The following is a 19,057-nucleotide window of genomic DNA, read 5'->3' on the forward strand; positions in this document are numbered from 1 at the left end:
ACATTTTCTTTCTGAAAATTTGGGGTGCGTCTTATGGTCCGGTGAGTCATAGTCCGAAAAATATGGTTACATACTGTGGAGACAGCCTGAGGGAAGAGAGGAGTGCTGAGAAGACAGCCTCAGGGCAGAGAGGAGTGCTGAGGAGACAGGCTGAGGGCAGAAAGGAGTGCAGAGGGGACAGGCTGAGGGCAGAGAGGAGTGCAGAGGAGACAGTCTGAGGGCAGAGAGGAGTGCAGATGTAGGAGAGAGGGCTCCGGAATAAGAGCCCGATGTGCCGCCGGGTCGGAACTAAGGGGGCTGTCATCTAGGTTACCAGAGGGTATGTTCCCGGGGGAAGGAATTACAGACTGTGATGGAGACTCTGATAGAAAGTGTGGGGGCGGGGCGACTATAATAAGGAGCACAGGAGACCAGTAGGGGACACTCGACAAGGAGAAAGACAAGAGGCAGTAAGGAGGAGCCTAGGTAGCGCTGTAGAGCAGGAGGGAGCCAGCGTCTTCCAGAGAGAGAGGACGGGGGCTCGCCTTACCCGGGGAGAGGATAGTACAGAGCGACACGAGGAAGAGATACAGCGAAACCCGCGGTCGCCACTGCCCCGCTCCATAGCACGGCTGCGGCCTGTACATTGAGGCCCGTGGCCGCCACTGACCCCTTTCCATACCGCGGCTGCGACCTGTACACTTACACTTGGACCTGCGGCTGCCCGTGCCTCGCCTCCTACCGGGGCAGCCCCAATGGTGGGAAACCCTCCTGGGCCTGATGCACCCCTTCTGTACCCGGGTGTGAAAATGCCCAACAACTCCTTGTCGGCTGGGCCTAGCGACTTGTGATGTTGTCACATCTCCTGTTGTTTGTGGGCTGTTGCCCTTGTTTGCATTCTTTGCCTAGTAACAGTGATGTAGGGGAGAGGAGGAGTCGGGGGCAGGGACGTGGAGAGGAAGGAGGAAGTAAGGAATAAAAAAAAAAGCACGGCCTAGCAGTCAAGCACCAGCACATCAGTGTACGTCTCTGAATTCTTTATCGCCGACATCACGACACTACAACTGGCGACGAGGAAGCGTTCATTTATCAGCCACAGGTATTTCAGTCCCACGAACAGTCTACAAGGCTATCAACACTCACTATGGCTTGTCTACCCGCATTTCCCGCTTTTGATGTGCATCAGTCCCAAGCAAACCTGGCAGTATCTTGGGATAAATGGCTAAAGCGATTCGAGATATTTCTGCAAGCCATGAATGTCTCTGATGATACCCGGAAAAAAGCCATGCTATTACACTACGCAGGGGAGCAGGTTTACGATATATTCACTACTCTGCCGAATACAGGGGAGGACAAGGACTATGAGCTCAGCAAAGCTGCGTTAAGCAAGCACTTCTCCCCTCACAGAAATCCGGCATTTGAAATTTTTAAGTTCAGGCAGTCAAAGCAGTCGCCAACAGAAAGCATGGCTGAGTATCATGTCCGGCTACGACACCTTGCAGCGCACTGTGAATTTGCGGAAGTAGACAAAGAAATCCAAATGCAGATCGTACAAGGATGTATTTCCTCCAAGTTAAGGAGACAAGCACTCAGAGACCCCACCATGACGTTAGCGAAGTTGCTAGATACAGCGCGTATAAATGATGCTGCAGACAAACAAGCTAAACTGATAGAGAACATCGAGCATGAGCCAGACGCGACATCTTCTATAGCAAAGCTTACACAGAAACCAAATGTGCCTCGCACGCAGGCAGCCACATGTTACAACTGCGGTGGATCGTATCCTCACCAGAATGTCTGCCCAGCAAAGGGAGGAACTTGTCATAATTGCGGAAAGCAAAATCATTTTGCAAAGGTGTGTAGATCCAAGCCACAATCTCCTCATACCACCGCACAACCTAGGTCACCGAAGATCCAAACACTGCAGATTAATGACGAGTCCCACAGCACCTATTTATTCTCCGTGACGGAAGAGGGATCTAATACTGTGCACGCAGTTACTAATCCAAAACCAGTAATCCTAGTAAATGGCAATCCAATAGAAGCCCTGGTGGACACGGGGGCATCAGTCAACGTCATCAGTCATACAGTCTACAACCAGCTCCTAAACAAACCTACTCTACAAAGTACTAACATAAAGATTTTTCCTTATGGCTCAGCAGCTGCACTGCCCCTGTGCGGAAAATTTCAGTCAGAAGTAGCAGCTGAAGGAAAGTCCATCACTGACACCTTCTATGTGGTAGAATGCTCTGCGGACACACTTCTCAGCTGTACCAGTGCAATATCTCTGGGCCTTGTTGCCCTTGTTTGCATTCTTTGCCTAGTAACAGTGATGTAGGGGAGAGGAGAAGTCGGGGGCAGGGACGTGGAGAGGAAGGAGGAAGTAAGGAATAAAAAAAAGCACGGCCTAGCAGCCAAGCACCAGCACATCAGTGTACGTCTCTGAATTCTTTATCGCCGACATCACGACACTACACGACTGAGACGCTGAACAAACATCTCCCGGACAACAACTCTGCAGTACGTCAGAGCTGGATAAGTGACACTTCGTTGATCGTTAACTATAGTCTAAGGACCCGTAATTGGCCATATCGCGGCCTCGCCGAGTTGTCTAGCTTCGTGTTATTGGTGTAATAGTGTCTAGCTTCCCTGCGTGGAAAACTATTGTCACCTTTACTGGTTATTCATATAATCCATATATGACGTTTGAGCTTAAGCTTTCTCCGTCTCTGGCTTGTCACTGCAGCCTGCGTACCTGCGGGTACCACACAGAGGGCACAGGCTGAGGGCAGAAAGGACTGCAGAGGGGACAGGCTGTGGGCAGAGAGGAGTGCTGAGGAGACAGACTGAGAGCAGAGAGGAGTGCAGAGGGCATGGGCGGAGGGCGGAGAGGAGTGCTGAGAAGACAGCCTGAGGGCAGAGAGGAGTGCTGAGGAGACAATTTGAGGGCAGAGAGGAGTGCAGAGGGCAGAAAGGAGGAGTGCTGAGGAGACAGGCAGAGGGCAGAAAGGAATGCAGCAGGGACAGGCTGAGGGCAGTTAGGAGTGCTGAGGAGACAGGCTGAGGGCAGAAAGGAGTGCAGAGGGGACAGGCTGGGGACAGAGAGGAGTGATTAGGAGACAGCCTGAGGGTAGAGTTGACAGGCTGAGGGCAGAGAGGAGTGCTGAGGAGACAGGCTGAGGGCAGAGAGGAGTGCAGAGGGCACAGGTTGGGGACAGAGAGAAGTGCTTAGGAGACAGCCTGAGGGTAGAGTGGACTGGCTGGGGGCAGAGAGGAGTGCTGAGGACACAGGTTGAGGGCAGAGAGGAGTGCTAAAGAGACAGACTGAGGGCAGAGAAGAGTGCTGAGAAGACAGTCTGAGGGCATAGACGAGTGCAGAGGGGGCAGGGGCAGGGCAGAGAGGAGTGCTGAGGAGACATTTGAGGGCAGAGTGGAACACTGATGAAAAGGCCTTATATTAGAAAGAAAAGCTGAGGAGGCAGCCTGAGGACGAAAAGGAGCACTAATGAGATAGCCTGAAAGCAGAGAGGAGCGCTGATGTGACAGCCTCATAGCAGAGCGGCGCGCTGAGGAGACAGCCTGAGAGCAGAGTGGAGCGCTGATGAGACAGCCTGATAGCAGAGCGGAGCACTGAGTAGACAGCCTAAGAGCAGAGGGGAATGCTCAGGAGACAGCCTGAGGGCAGATAGGAGTGCTGTGGAGACAGCCTGAGAGCTGAGAGGAACAATGAGTAGACAGCCTAAAAGCAGAGGGGAATGCTCATTAGACAGCCTGAGGGCTGGTAGGAGTGCTGTGGAGACAGCCTGAGAGCTGAGAGGAACAATGAGTAGACAGTCCAAAAGCAGAGGGGAATGCTCATTAGACAGCCTTAGGGCTGGTAGGAGTGCTGTGGAGACAGCCTGAGTGCAGCGAGGAGTGCTGAGGAGACTGCCTGAGAGCAGAGTGGAACAATGAGTAGATGGCCTAAGGGCAGAGAGGAATGCTCAGTCGACAGCCTGAGGGCAGAGAGGAGTGCTGAGGAGACAGCCTGAAGGCATAGAGGAACACTGACTAGAAGGCCTGAGATTAGAAAGAAAAGCTGGCAAGGCAGACTGAGTACGAAAGGGAGCACTGAGGAGGCATCCTGAAAGCAGAGAGGAGCGCTGAGGTGACTGCCTGAGAGGAAAGAGGAGTGTTGAAGAGATAAACAGCAGAGTAAAACACTGAGGAGATGGCCTGAGGGCAGAGAAGCCCTGGAGGCAAATTCTCATGCAGATCAGCAGAGGCGTAGCTAGGGTTTTGGTTAAGGGGGGGGGGCGAAACTTCTGAGTGGGCCCCTAACCAGGTAACCTTGATTACAACTCAGTGACGCACCCTAAGGGTATGTGCACACGGTGCGGATTCTGCTGCGGTTCCGCAGCGTTTCTGCAGCTGCGGGTCCGCAGCAGATTCTGCTGCGTTGTACAGTACCTTTATTTCCTATGGAAATTTAAAAAAGCTGTGCACATGCTGTGGATTTTTTTCGCGCGGTTTTGCTGCGGTTTACAATCCGCAGCATGTCAATTGTTTGGTGCAGAAACGCTGCAGTTTTACACCTCATCCATTATGAGGTGTAAAACCGCAGGGCAAAACCGCAGATAAACTGCAGGACTTTTGTCCTGCAGATTTACCTGTGGTTTTCTCTACAAAATCCGCACGCCAAAAAAACTACGTGTGCACATAGCCTAAGGGCTCATACCCACTTGCGAGAGACTCGCATGATTCTCGAGCGAGTCTCTTGCATGAAAACCTGGTACTGCTGCCGGCACTTGGACCGGAGCGTGCGGCTGTGGGGAAGGTGACTTGACGGACAGAAGTGACTGGTAAAAGGAGTGGACGGTTTGTGCACAAGAGACGGAGATTGACAGGATAGAAGGGTGACAGCTAGGAAAGGTAGCTAGGAGAGTGCAGTACTGAGAAATAACCACAAGATGGCAGGGGGGAGTAGCTTAGGACTTAACAGCAGCTTACTGCTTGAGCAACGCTTAGTCATGGGGGGCGGGGATATAGGAACCCAGGAGGGGAATTCCCGGTGAGAGAGGGGATAAATAGAACAGGATAGGGTTCCAGGCAGGCTAGTCCCGGGAGGACGACGACCTCGGGCAGGTGAAGCTCTGGCGGTAGATCCGCGAGGGACGTTACTTCGACTGGAGCAAAGGTGCAGGTACCCGGGCCTGGAGACAGAGAAACTGTAAAGAGGCTGCGGTGCGTGGTTGTGGTCGTCAGGAGGACGACAAATAAATCCGGAACTGTTACTATTGAAATCTGTCTCCGCCTCGTCCTTGCATCGCCTGCTGCCTGTGACGTCCAGACGTGGTAAGCAGTGGACCACCCCCCAATCCGGCCCCCTACCACATTTGGCGTAGTCGGCAGGATCGCCGCCGCTAATGCGACATCTTCCGCGGCAGGCCTGCGTCTGAAGAACCCAACAGGACTTGGACTGTTCACCTGTAGATTACAAATACCTGTGGATTACAAGACTGCTCACCTGTGGATTATAATTGGAGACTTGGTTCTGGATCCGGGGCGGTGGCGTTAAGAGGTTGAATCTCGCCGGGAGGCCTGCTTTCGGGAGCCACTGACGGCCCCCAGACATCGGGCGGAGAGGAGGAGCGACTTCGGGCTCTGCTGGAGCAGCCGCCGAAGACATCGCCTGGGTGCCTCCCCGCGGGACCCACGGGCCTGGAGGCTAGCCCTCCCAGATGGCGGGGCAAAGATCGGAGGTCGCAGGAGGAGCTGCGGAGTGACCTGCCGGAGGCTGCGGCGCCGGGGAAGATGAGAGATCCCCCGGCCCGGACGGCGGCTCCGCGACCGGCCCCCTCCACCTGGCCTTCCCGCGCGGCCTCCTGCGTTCCTGTGGGCCCGGTCGCGGAGGGCTTTGCGGCCTCTGCTGGGCCGACCGATGCTCTCATTTGCCACCCTGAGTCACCCCGCCCAGCGGCGCATCGGCCCGCGTCGCCGGTGCGGAACCAGCCCGTGGCCGACGCTGCTGCGTTCCACCTGGCAGCAGCGGTTAACCTACCCGGCGGCACCCGCTGCCGCCTCGGCCTCGCTCATTGTTCCAGCTGCGGCCTGCTCACCGATACCCGGGGCCGCCTCTGCCGCACTCCATACCGTGGCTGCGGCCTGCCCATCAAGGTCCACGGCTGCTGCGGCCCCTCTCCGGATGGTGGCTTCGGCCGGGTCATTGGGCTCCGCCGCCTCTGCGGAGCCGTCTGCCATCCACACTAGCAGGCCCCAGCTTTGCCGCTCCGCTTCTCATCGGTCAACGACCCCGGTCCCTCACCTGCGGTTGGAGCTGGGGGCCGGATGGAGCGACGCCACCACGTCGACAGAGATGAGCGCGTCCACGCCACCACCAGTGGTGGACTGCTGGTTCCCAAGCAGAGAAATGGCACGGAACGTGTGCCGTGGAACCACTTTTGGCCCCTTCTACCCCTTTTGACTCATCTCTCAGGAGGGAGGTGACCCCTGAGCCCTGGGCAAAAAGAACACTTGGGGCTCAGGAACAGTCGAGACATCCCGGGAACCTCATGGCTGTGGGGTTCCCCTGCTGGACTGGCGCAACATCAGCCGTCAGGAGATGGCCCGGACTGTCGGGATTTCGCTGCACCGTTGTGCAGGCCACGAGGACAGTTTTCCATCCAGGTTACAAAGAATGTTGTTATATTATTTGATTTGTTTTCCTGACATAGCAGGGATGCGGAAAAGGGAGTACTAATGTTAAAGGGAGGGGGAGTCCTTGTAGTAAAGATGCTGTGCGGAAAATATCGTGCTGGAAATAATGTTAACATGTTTGAAAGAAAAAAAAAGGAAAAGGGGGGTTACTCCGGTTGAGTGACTCCTATGGTTATTAAAGTAAAAGTAACAGTATGTTGAAAGTTGATTTAATGAATAGTGTGTAACAAAAAAAAAATGTGTGTAACAGGTTCCGGGTACGAGGTAGACATGACGAAGACGCCGACCATGACTCTTTTTAGGTGAAGAACGAAGTGACGAGGAACATGGTACCAGACAGTGGTCCGTCAGTCAGGTCCCCGACACCACGGACACCCCAAAAGGATAGGCGGGCGCCAATGATGATCTGGTAGGCGAATGGCCTCGGTCATGGCGTTCCGGAAAGCTGAAGGTAGTGGAAGGGGAGAGTAGTGGGAGGTTCACGCCGTAGAGTAGTCCGGGTGGACCTCGCCAGCCCGAAAGACGTCACGTGGCGTGCGCGCTGGCGAGTAGCAGTAGGCTGCTCGGAGCATGGTGCTCCCGGTTTAGTTCGGCCCTGTGGGCAGCGGGTTTGGCCCAACGACCGGTCCGACAACAGACTGTGGACAAGCTTCAGGACGACGTAGGTAGAGAGTACGATTGTCAGGACGACAATGGACAAGGGGAGGGGGAGTGTGGGGAAGGTGACTTGATGGACAGACGTGACTGGTAGAAGGAGGGGACGGTCTGTGCACAAGAGACGGAGATTGACAGGATAGAAGGGTGACAGCTAGGAAAGGTAGATAGGAGAGTGCAGTACCGAGAAATGACCACAAGATGGCAGGAGGGAGTAGCTTAGGACTTAACAGCAGCTTATGGCTTTAGAAACGCTTAGTCATGGGGGGCGGAGAGATAGGAACCCAGGAGGGGAATTCCCGGTGAGAGAGGGGATAAATAGAACAGGATAGGGTTCCAGGCAGGCTAGTCCCGGGAAGAGCTCAGTAGAAGATGGTGAAGAGAGAAAAGCTCGACGAGGGGACCGACAGTAAAGAGACAGTCGGGGGGGTGGCCCTGACCCGACGGACCGCAGGACAGACAAGGCCCCGTGGGTACCGATTGGACGACGACCTCGGGCAGGTTAAGCGCTGGCGGTAGATTGGTCTAGGACAGCCCCAGCGAAAGATCCACGAGGGACGTTACTTCGACTGGAGCAAAGGTGCAGGTACCCGGGCCTAGAGACAGAGAACTGTAAAGAGGCTGCGGTGCGTGGTTGTGGTCATCAGGAGGATGACTAATAAATCCGGAACTGTTACTATTGAAATCTGTCTCCACCTCGTCCTTGCATCGCCTGGTGCCTGTGTCGTCCGGACGTGGTAAGCAGTGGACCACCCCCCCAATCCGGCCCCCTACCACACGGCTACATGTATTTCTATGCAGCCGCACGCTCCGGTCCCAGGGCCGGTGGCAGTGCCAGGTTTCCACACTAACGACATATACATTCCGCCACTGACTTGGGCGCCCAGGGCCACGGTCCGGGTCACCGCTGCTGTGACACACTCCCCTGACACCGGCCCGGTACCGAGTACCCCACAGCCCTGGGAGGGCGACCCACAGACTGTTAGGTAAGGCAGCACCCCCCCATAGGCAGATTGATAGGTAAGGCAGCACCCCCCATAGGCAGACTGTTAGGTAAGGCAGAGCCCCCTCATAGGCAGACTGATAGGTAAGGCAGCACCCCCCATAGGCAGACGGTTAGGTAAGGCAGCACCCCCCATAGGCAGATTGATAGGTATAGCAGCAGCCCCATAGGCTGACTGATAGGTAAGGCATGACCCCCCATAGGCAGACTGATAGGTAAGGCAGGACCCCCCATAGATAGACTGATAGGTAAGGCAGGACCCCCCATAGGCAGACTGATAGGTAAGGCAGCACCCCCCATAGGCAGACGGTTAGATAAGGCAGCACCCCGCATAGGCAGATTGATAGGTAAAACAGCACCCCCCCAGAGGCAGACTGATAGGTAAGGCAGCACCCCCCCATAGGCAGACTGATAGGTAAGGCAGGACCCCCCATAGACAGACTGATAGGTAAGGCAGCACCCCCCCATAGGCAGACTGATAGGTAAGGCGGCACCCTTCCATAGGCATACTGATAGGTAAGGCAGGACCCCCATAGGCAGACTGATAGGTAAGGCAGCACCCCCCATAGGCAGACTGATAGGTAAGGCAGCACCCTCCATAGGCAGGTTGTAAAATAATGCACCCCAATGAAATAAATAAATAAATACTCACCTCTCTTCCTCCCGGCTCCTGAGCTGCTCTGAGCTCCCGCTCTTCTCCTGACAGCGGGCGCCGGGCAGTGATGTCATCGCGACCCCGGGGGATGATGGGAGAAGGAGCGCTCGCAAATATAATTTCTCTGGTTAGCCAATAAAGGTATCCTCCTTGAATACTTTTCTCAATTTTTGGGGGGGATATAAGTATTTACATCTATTTTTCTGGCTAACACGATACCACAATATTATTTTGTATTGTACATCGTATTTTCACAAGGGTAACAGGAGAAATAGGACCCCAAAAGTTGTTGTGCAATTTGTCCTGAGTATGCTGATACCCCATATGTGGGGGTAAACCACTGTGATCACCTTACTGTGATCTTTGGGAGGCAGAATGAACAAATCCACAAAAGGTGAAGAATTGGCTTTATTTTTTACGCCGTTCATCGTGCGGTATTAGTGATTAGGTGACTTTATTCCTCGGGTCAGTGCGATTACAGTGATACCAGATTTATACCCTTTTTGATGTTTAACTTCTATCACACACTAAAAGACGCTGTTTTTTGGAAGAATTTTTTAGAAGAAATTTTTGCATCATCGTATTTTGAGAGCTATGATTTTTCTATATTTTTCTATTTTCGGGCACATTTTTTGATCGCTTTCTATTCTGATTTTTGTGGAGGCAGAATGAACAAAAACCAGCAATTCAGGAATTGTTTTTTTTTATTTTCTCCATTCCACGTGTGGTAAAATTGGTAAGGCAGTTTTTTTCTTCGGGTAACTACGATTACAGCGATACCTCATATCTTTTTTATGTTAGGTGTTTTATACACAATAAAAACTTTTATAGAAAAAAATAATTATTTTTGCATCACTTTATTCTGCAAGCTATAACTTTTTTAATCTTTCGCTGATGGAGCTGTATGGCAGCTTGTTTTTTTGCGGGACAAGATGACGTTTTCAGCGATAACAACGCACCTCCTATACATGCACCTTCCTATACAGCAGGCTGTCTTCCAGCTGGAGCCTCTCCCACTGCCGGAGAATCTGCAAAGAATCTGCAGAGTTCCCGGGGACAGGGCGTCTCTTTGTCTCTCTTTGACTGGGTAGTTGTCTTAAAACCACCCAGCGCCTCATCTGAGCAAGTTCCCTATCTTCCTGCTGAAGCCGTACCCAGCCATCATGGGGTCGCCTCAGTGTATGTCTTCTGGACAGCTCCCCAATTTGTCCCTGTGTTGCCACCATCGTCCTGGTGGAGTTATGAAACTCGGGGATCTCTTCGGCCTCCAGCTCCTCATCCCGGTTAGTTCGAGGTCGTTCGTGCGTCACTCTGGATAAAGCATCGGCATGTGTGTTCTCTGCTCCTCTACGATAGGTAATATTGTATTGGTACTTAGCCATGTGGGCCATCCATCTCTGCTCCATAACAGCTGGCTCTATCTGACCTTCGATTCCTTCAAGAGGAGTGCAGGCTCGGACAGGTAACATGAGCACAGTTTGACCCGGTGGCAAGACGAGATTACCTTTCCTAATGTTCTACCTTCATTCGATGTCTCCTGGGCTTGAGCCACTCGTATTAACTGTTGAAACACTTTTCTCTGCGGGGTGCCAGGGCTCCAACAATTCAAAAACACATCGGCTGACTCCCTGACCAGGATGTTTCATTCCTAAAGTCACAGTGGGGTCACTACCAGTGTCTCCGGCAGTTAATACGACTCCTTTCCGGCCCACATCTTTGCCGCACACAGTGATTTGCATCCAGACCACCCCTGCAACCGGGATGGGCAACTGGTTGGCCGCTGTGAATTTGATCAAGGCACCTCATTCAGGTCGCATCAAATGACGTCTGAAATAAGTCTCGGGCATCATAGTTACTTGAGAGCCGGTATCAACTAAGTAGTGAACAGCCCGGCCATCCATTTCAGCCCAAACAAAAGGACTCAAAGAAACTAAACTTGTGGGACTTCTTTCTCACCTTTTCGGCTGCTCAGGCTCCAGGCGGCGTCCCCCAGCCACGGAACCCGCTAGTTTAATGGACAGCGGTGGAGGGGCCTTCCCCGGCGCACACATCCTTTAGCATAATGTCCAGTGTCCCCACAGAAACAAATCGGCGACCCTTCTATGCGTTATGGACTCTGTCCTTGGCGAGGCTCGGGACAAGTTCTGCCTCTGGAGGGGTTCTTCTTCAGGTCAGTCCATTCTCATTGCATGTCTTGGATTTCCTTCCGAAATTCCTTCACCCAACTTGGTTCGGTTGCCAACAGAACGCATACCTCTCCGCTCCGGACCATCCCAGCCGGGACTGTCGCCCTCTGTTCCTGCTCTCGCACACGCGCTTCGGCCCTTACTTCCAAAAAGGACATGCGTGGATTAACCCGCAAGGCCTGTTTAAGCAACGTGTCTCTAAAGCCGGCTACCAGCTGATTTATCAGAACTTTGTCAGGGGGTCTTACACATGGATCTCCTGCAGCGCATTTATGTACTGAGTCACCGGCTCCCCCCTCCCTTTGGGCACAGCTAAATGGAGTACCCCAGGGCTGTGGGTTTACTCGGTACCGGGCCGGTGTCTTAAAGGGATGTGTCGCGGTGGCAGTGACCCGTCCGTGACCCTGAGTCTCCATGTAAAATAAGAGGATTGATGCTGAATAAAGTTTATATGTAGATAGTTTGTGGCGCCACCTGTGGTATCTGGTCAGAAGGGGGACCAGCACTGCAGTGCAGATCCTCTGGGACAGATGGTGGGATGCAGCAGAGGTGTAATAGCTCTCCACAGGCAGAGCTGTAGTCCCAGGGCAGTTGAGAAAGATGTTGAGAGGTGGAGGAGGATGTAGTGTGAAGCAAGGATGTAGCAGTGTTGGGAAGGTGATGCAGGAAGAATTAAAAGGACACAACAGAGTGTAGTTTATTTTCCCTTTTACTGTGCTTTGTAGGTACAGTCCAGGATTCAGATTACAGATGGTACAGGAGTTGATCAGCCTTGAAGCAATTTGGGAATCTCTCTATGCAGATGAGTTGTGAGGTCTCCTTTCTAGCGCTATTCTGAAGTACTTGCAGCTATGAATTACTCTCAAGTTCCTCTTGCTTGCTCTTAATTAGAACTCCACTCGCATGACAGGCAGCTGTAGCCCTCTCTTTCTGGCTCACACACGTTGCTGCTGTGTTGTTGAGTCTCAGTTGTGAACAGAGCATTTACAGCCTCTTGTTCCTCCGGTTTCTGCTGTGGGACCTTTAGTATCCACACAGCCTCGGACTCCGGGGTCCGGCCTTTGCGCTTCCGCTTAGGGGTGAGCTCTGCTCCAGCTTCAGTCCCCAGCTCGTTTCCACACGTCCACACTCTTCCCTCTCTCTGCACCAACTAACTTCCTTCCTCCCGACCACAGAGAGCAGCTCCTCAGTAGTTAGGTTCAGAGCTCCCTCTGCTGGCCCGGAGTAGGAACTGTGCTATATGCTGGAATTACTTGATAGTGATACCCTTTCATTGCTTCCAAGCATGACATCACACTCCCTAGGAGGGAGGTAATGCCACTGTGGCGACAGTACTCCTGGGGGCGCCACATAAACAGTCACATGCGCAAGTCTCCCATGTCCATTGGGTCTCCATGTATTTCTTCTAAGATTTATAGTACCTTGGAGAAGGTATCTCGCTCATGGGGGGAGGGGGCAAAACATGATGGAGCTCCTCGCCTCTTCATCCAGGGCCATCATAGCAATCTCTGCCTCCATCGTGGGGGTCATGGGGTGCATCCTCAACATACCCCTGTCCCGTTCAGTCCAGTCCTACAGCAGAGTGTTGCCCCCTGTAAACTTTGGGAGGTTGCTCAACATTGCCCACAGCGGTATACTAGCCCTTGGGGTATGACCGCTTGATCTGCTTCCCCTGTGACTGGGGCACCCCCGACCACTTGGTCTGTCCCCTCTGTGCCTGTAGACTGTATCCTAACGACTACGCCAAGTGTGAGCAGGTTGCGGGATGCAGTGAAGGACAGGAGACAGAGCAAGGGTTAACAATTTTAATTAACACTGAGATACTCCACGCAGGGAGGTAAAAGGTTAACAAGGAGGTGGTTGGGTTTAAATAAAAAAATCAAAACAAGGGTTGGGTAGGCAGTTCATGATATAGATAGTATGCAGGGATTAAAGAACAGTGAATAAGGTATTAACAGTTCTTGGGGGGTTAACTTTACTGTCAGACGTTTATCAAGCCGTGGTAGTCCCGGAGCGGGTGATGGTGCCAACAGCGGCTGACACGGCGCTTGTGCGATGTAGTACTGTAGGTAAAGCTGTTCTGTCTTCTGGCTGCAGCGGTTGGACTCCGGTAACTTCCGCTGAGCCCCTAATCCATATACCGATGTGGCCGGAGGAGTGTGGGCCACGGCACTGTCTGAGCCCGGCGTGGCCTGACAGATATACACTGGTGAATCAGAGCACAAATGGCAGTCCTGCACCCGGTCTCTCTCTGGCAGCATGCGTGCAGTACTCACTAGCCCGAAATGTTCAACCCTTCACTTTGTGGTGAACAGCGGGCACTCTGCACGTCTGTCCTCACAGTCTCTGTCAGCGGTGGTGGGGAAGCTTGAGCGCGGGCCAGAGCTATGTTGATGTTCAAGGGACCAAGCACTCACGTCCCCCTGCTGCGCACTGTCTTTTCCTGCCAAGTCTGCCTGTTTCCACACGTGCTGAGTCTGTACGCGCTTAGCCACACCCCCTGTTTCCGCCTGCAGTGATTGGTCCAGTCTCTTAAGCTTTCCCCTGGACAACAGAGGAGACAGCCCCGACAGTTCCGGACCCGGCACAAAAAAGGTACCCGCGGTCCTTCTTCTTACATTCTCGTGATGGAAACAATATGCTGCCGCGAAGAATAAAGTTGATTTTCTTCCCAACGTTCGGCTACGTGCAGATGCTGGACAGGTTAGTAATGCAATTAACCTGCAGATTAACCCCATATCTGCAAGTTAATTGCATTTTTGCTGGCGACAGTTTCCTTTTAAGTAGGATTAAGGAGACAACATCATTGAGCAACGCTGGGCAACCTGCAAAACCCGACGTGGAGCACAACAGAGAGCAGTGGACAGAGGACTGTGGACTGAGGTGAAGGAAGCAGAGAACAGGCTACCCGGTGTAACAGGCCATAGTATACCCTGAGCCTAGACTATACCCGGGGTTAAAGCGGCCTAGGCTTGATTATACCCCTGGTATATTATGGCCTAGGCCAGTTCATACTCCAGGGCATTTATTGGCCTAGGTCATTTTATACGCCCTCACACCAGATTATATCCCCCTTGATATCAGCAGCATTGAGTGATATAAAACAATTTACACAAAAATTTACTTAATTTTTTAACATCTTATTGGGGGTTCAGGTTTGTCAGGTAAGTTATGTGAGAAGATAAACTTAAATTTCAAAGTTCCTAACACATAGACTTTTATTACTTGAACAAGGAAAACTTCAATCAGTAAGAATGTTAGACTTCCACAAAGATATAATGAGGTAAAGAATCCTGCCGCACTTCTCAGTAGTTACACATCAAAAGCAGCTGTGTGTCTGAGTATGATAGAAAGAGATCTGCACACTTTTGAATCTCGTCCCCCGAGATCTCGGGACGAGATCTGATCCCGCGCATGCGCCGTCCCCAGACCGGCGGCTATCTTTCCGGCGTCAGTGCTCCCGGAGGCCACCGCAACATGGCGACGGCCAGCAAGGGAACTGCGGGGGCCTCCGGGCTGCGAAGAAATGCCGGCGGAGCCGCAGCCCCTGCACCGGAGCACAGCCCGCTGCCACCACCACACCGCAGAGCGCCGCCCGCTGCCACCACCGCAGAGCCCACCTGCCCCAGCCCCAGCACAGCTGCCCCTTCCTCAGCACAGCTGTCCCAGCCCTGCTGCCCCAGCACAGCTGCCCCTGCCCCAGCACAGCTGCCCCTGCCTCAGCACAGCTGCCCCTGCCCCAGCACAGCTGCCCCAGCACTGCTGCCCCTGCCCCAGCACAGCTGCCCCTGCCTCAGCACAACTGCCCCTGCCCCAGCACAGCTGCCCCTGCCTCAGCACAGCTGCCCCAGCCCTGCTGCCCCAGCACAGCTGCCCCAGCCCCAGCACTGCTGCCCCTGCCCCAACACAGCTGCCCCTGCCCCAGCACAGCTGCCCCTGCCCCAGCACAGCTGCCCCTACCCCAGCGCAGCTGCCCCAGCACAACCAACCTGCCCTAGCACAGAGCCGCCACCGCACGAGCCAGGACCACTGAATGACCCCTGTGACTACTTCTCCACCTGTGCCGGATCCCTTCCCAGGTAAGCTGAATTCGGACTGTAAGACGGACCCCCATTTGACACATTATTTTTTTTTCCCTATTTTCCTACTGAAAATTGGGGTGCGTCTTATGGTCCGGTGCATCTTATAGTCCGAAAAATATGGTAGTTTGTTCTAGGTTGTTTTACATCCCCGGGAATAGTTTGGCCTAGGACAGGTTATCGCTCTGGGGTACACTCTGACCTGGATTAATCTGGACAGGGGTTAATTTGGCCTGTTACACCTATACAAGTATTTAATAGCTCCATAATACAATAAGCCTTTGGTACAATAATGCCTTAGGCCTGTTTCACACATCATTTTTTTCCCGTCAGTCTAGATCCACCAATTTTTTTAAAAAACTGATCCGCCAAAAAGGGGCGGATCCGTTTTTTACACCCATAGACTTACATTTTTGGCGGATCTTGACTGACGGTCGTCCGTCACACCCGTTATTTTACGGATCCGCCAAGATTTTTGCGGCTCCCGGGCAGATAAGACGGACCCTGCAACTTTTTTTGCTGTGATGGTCTGCTATTTTAACTCCGAGAAGCATTTTAACCCTTAAGCACCGTTCCGGGAGCCGCTAAAATCTCTCTCTCTCCTGAAAGATGCCATAATCCTCTCATGGAAGTGACGCGTGATGTCATTTGAGCCTGCGCGATCTCATGGATGCCGTAATCCCGCGAGATCTCGGCGATGGACGCCCGCACTATCTCCTTCATGGAAGTTCTCATTGATTCCTGATCTCTTACATGCCGTGGTTGCCCACTCGATCTCGATCATGGAAGTTCTCTTGGAAACCAGCAATATCGCGGCAATACTTTAATGAGACCGCGGTCACTTTAATTGAACCCGCTTTCCTCCTTCCACGGATCCGTGGTCCGCTGTCATCCGTACTTCGATGAACGGCGGCGGATCAGTTTTTTCCCCCTTTGGCCGATTTCAGCTGACCGCCGCCTACGGATGTGTAAAATAGGCCTTAAAATGCTAACTGTTACCTCATAATAAGCACAGTGTCCCTTTATAAATGTTCTTCACAAGTCTGAAATGTGCCATCCTACACACGGAACTCATCAGGTGCCATCATAAAGATGATTTCTTCATAAAGATTACACAGCAAAAATTGTAATCAAATACATAGTATTGCTGAGACATTGCCACCATAACAGTGTATCTGATAGGCTGCGCTCCATAAATGTCGAAAGCTTGTTAAGTTTCCAAGATTCTTTGAAAATTGCTTTGCTGTATAGTTTATATTAATTAACTATTGCAGGGGCTGGTAGAAACTGGACAATTCCAGTAGAAGCTCAGATACCTAACTACTTCTAACCATGCTCTGAGATGAATAATGAAGTACGGTAACAAACATGTTTCCTGGATTGTTTCTGTTGAAGTTTTTCTGAATGTAATTATCTACACAACAAAGAGGTATAAAACATTGGCTTGTCATGAATGTTTAAAAAGAACAGAACTTGTCAGAAAACATAAACAGGAGGAAAAATCGAAATTCACTGGTTTACCTAGAATTTATAGCAAGGACTAACAAAGGGCAGCAGATTAACTATAAAGAAACCATTCTTTGTGGTTTATTCACCTAAATGTCAACCTAAATTTAATAAACTTTTTTTTTCTTTAGCTTTATATTCCTCCTGGGTAATGGGGTATAAGAGAACGCCTCATAAATTAGGATATCAAATTAACTAATTTATATAATTAGGGTTTAGTAAAATATACAGTTACTACAAAGCTGTTGTATTATTATTAATACAAAAAATTGTTTCTATGCGCTGTGAAGTGGTAGTGGGATTATATCCACAACTTCATTAATAGTAATCATACTGAAATGCTAATTTCCTATTAAATTGGATAATAATATGAAATTGTACCATGTTGACACAGAGAAAGACAAAACCCTGAAAATTCCTTTCCAAGTCTAAATATGGCAATCACAATAAATCTTTTGATCAGCTATCTATCCCTAGAAATCTAGTAGTAACTAACCTTGTGATATTACATTTCTTTTATGAAAGTAATTCAACATTCTAAAATAAAGAAATAACTATTACTCACTTATTCCCTTCGATGATCTCCACCAGGACCTCAGCCAAGGCACTTGACAGTGGCCACTGTACATTAAAGAGAACCTGTCAGGTCACCCGTGCCTCCAGAACCACCAGCAGATGTGTCTACATAGTTAAATACCCTGCCTAACTGTATTACATACACATATCAACAGATCTTTAGAAAAAGCATTTCTAAAGTCCAATTCTGATATGTAAATGAGGCCTTTGACTAGTTGAGGGGGGGGTGTTAGTGTCCCCAGACTAGTTGGCCCACTTAGCATGTTCTTGCAAACACAACTGCTGGTGGTTCTGGGGGCGCGGGGGACCTGACAAGTTCCTTATAAAGGAGTTGTCCGATATTAAACTACAGTCACTCAATAGCAGGGGGTCATGTGATTGTAAGTATGCAATATGCACAGTCCTGGCCACCTCTGATTAGATGACTTCCGGCCTCGCTCAATACATTTGCATTGCGCATGGGCTTGCCCATCTAGTTGGAATGTGGCTGGAGTATGCGTATAATCCTGGCGCCAGCAATGGAGAATCCTCAACGCACAGTGACTGCAGACTTGTAGTTTTAGACCGGACAACCCCCGTAACTATGCTGTGCAGTGCACTCCCATTCAATTTGAACATATACCCACCTCTGGAGCTAATTGCTACTGATCGGTTGGGTTGCTGCATGTCAGAAACATACCAACCTAATAATGAGGACCTATCATTATGAGATTTCATTTATATCTACTCAATATGTCAAGAATAGTTTCAACACCTGTAATTTAATCTTAAAGGTTGCAGAGGCTACAACAGTCATAGAAAGGTGTCCTGAGTGCCCTGGGGCAGGGGGTGTTTTTACGGTAAAGCTCCTTTAAGAATCATATTAGTGCAGATTGCAATAAAACCGTAATTTGCTGCTGCGAAACATTCCGTCAAGCATCAATAATAGAAGGGAACACATAATGGCATGGCTGCAGAGCTCTCGGCCCTGGAGTAGTGAGTGGAATGGAAGGGTAGTGCTGTGTGTGGAACACTGCAGTGTGTTGGGTGTCAGGTGACTGGGTCACGCAGGCTCTCTGCATTCAGAGGACTGTGTAGGGGGAGAGCAGCTGAGCTGCACAGTGATACCAGCCAGAAACAGCTCTGCTGGGACAACTTTCCCTAGAAGAAAGGAAACACAGAAGAAAATGAGCCAGGGTCTGCACATGAACAGCAAGCAGCCACAAGATGAAGAGCAGGATGAGGAGGAGGACGGTATAGCAGGAGGATCAGATTATGAGGATGGAGACTCTTTCATGGAAGGAGACTTTGGCAGCGAAGAAGAAGAGGGTATAAATAGTTAATAGTTCTTGGTTTTACAGAGGCAATGAATTAGTTACTTGTGATTTTGCATATGTGAGCTGTGTATAATGTGAGAAAACCATCAGGGATGCAAGTGCATGACTGAGTAATATATTAGGCGTGCAACATCTAGAACAGGTGTCGGCCCTGTTTATCTGGTTCTCTAGTCCTCATAGTCATAGTTTGGGTTATAAGTGACATAAATTTTGGGACTTTTTGGGAATATTTGACATAGCTGAGACATATTTCCGCCATTATTACATTTAACGTGGTTCATTTTTTATGCCAGACAGGTAGGAGGCAGGACTTTCTTTCGACTTCTGGCATTTCCATGTCATTTGGGATTTGTAAGGATTTGTTCTGTAGAATGTGCTGAGTGTGGAGCCAGTGGAGCTGTCAAGGA

The 19,057-nt window shown here is 51.1% G+C and overlaps 1 protein-coding gene across 2 annotated transcripts in view; it reads left to right on the top strand.

Moving 5' to 3' along the window:
* The window catches only part of RRAGD (Ras related GTP binding D), a 259,744-nt gene that overhangs the window by 123,647 nt on the left and 117,040 nt on the right, over nucleotides 1-19,057 (top strand). The window contains exon 1 of one of the 2 annotated variants that reach the window (XM_073589574.1): nucleotides 18,017-18,642. The exons of the other annotated variant lie outside the window; for it this stretch is intronic. Within the exon in view, the coding sequence (XP_073445675.1) occupies nucleotides 18,501-18,642 (142 nt within the window). The 5' untranslated portion in view covers nucleotides 18,017-18,500. Of the gene's footprint in view, nucleotides 1-18,016; nucleotides 18,643-19,057 lie in introns of those variants that run through there. 2 annotated transcript variants of the gene reach the window in all.

This window comes from Dendrobates tinctorius, unplaced genomic scaffold (genome assembly GCF_039654945.1).
Source record: "Dendrobates tinctorius isolate UK_male_01 unplaced genomic scaffold, ASM3965494v1 ptg000111l, whole genome shotgun sequence".
NCBI lineage: Eukaryota > Metazoa > Chordata > Amphibia > Anura > Dendrobatidae > Dendrobates > Dendrobates tinctorius.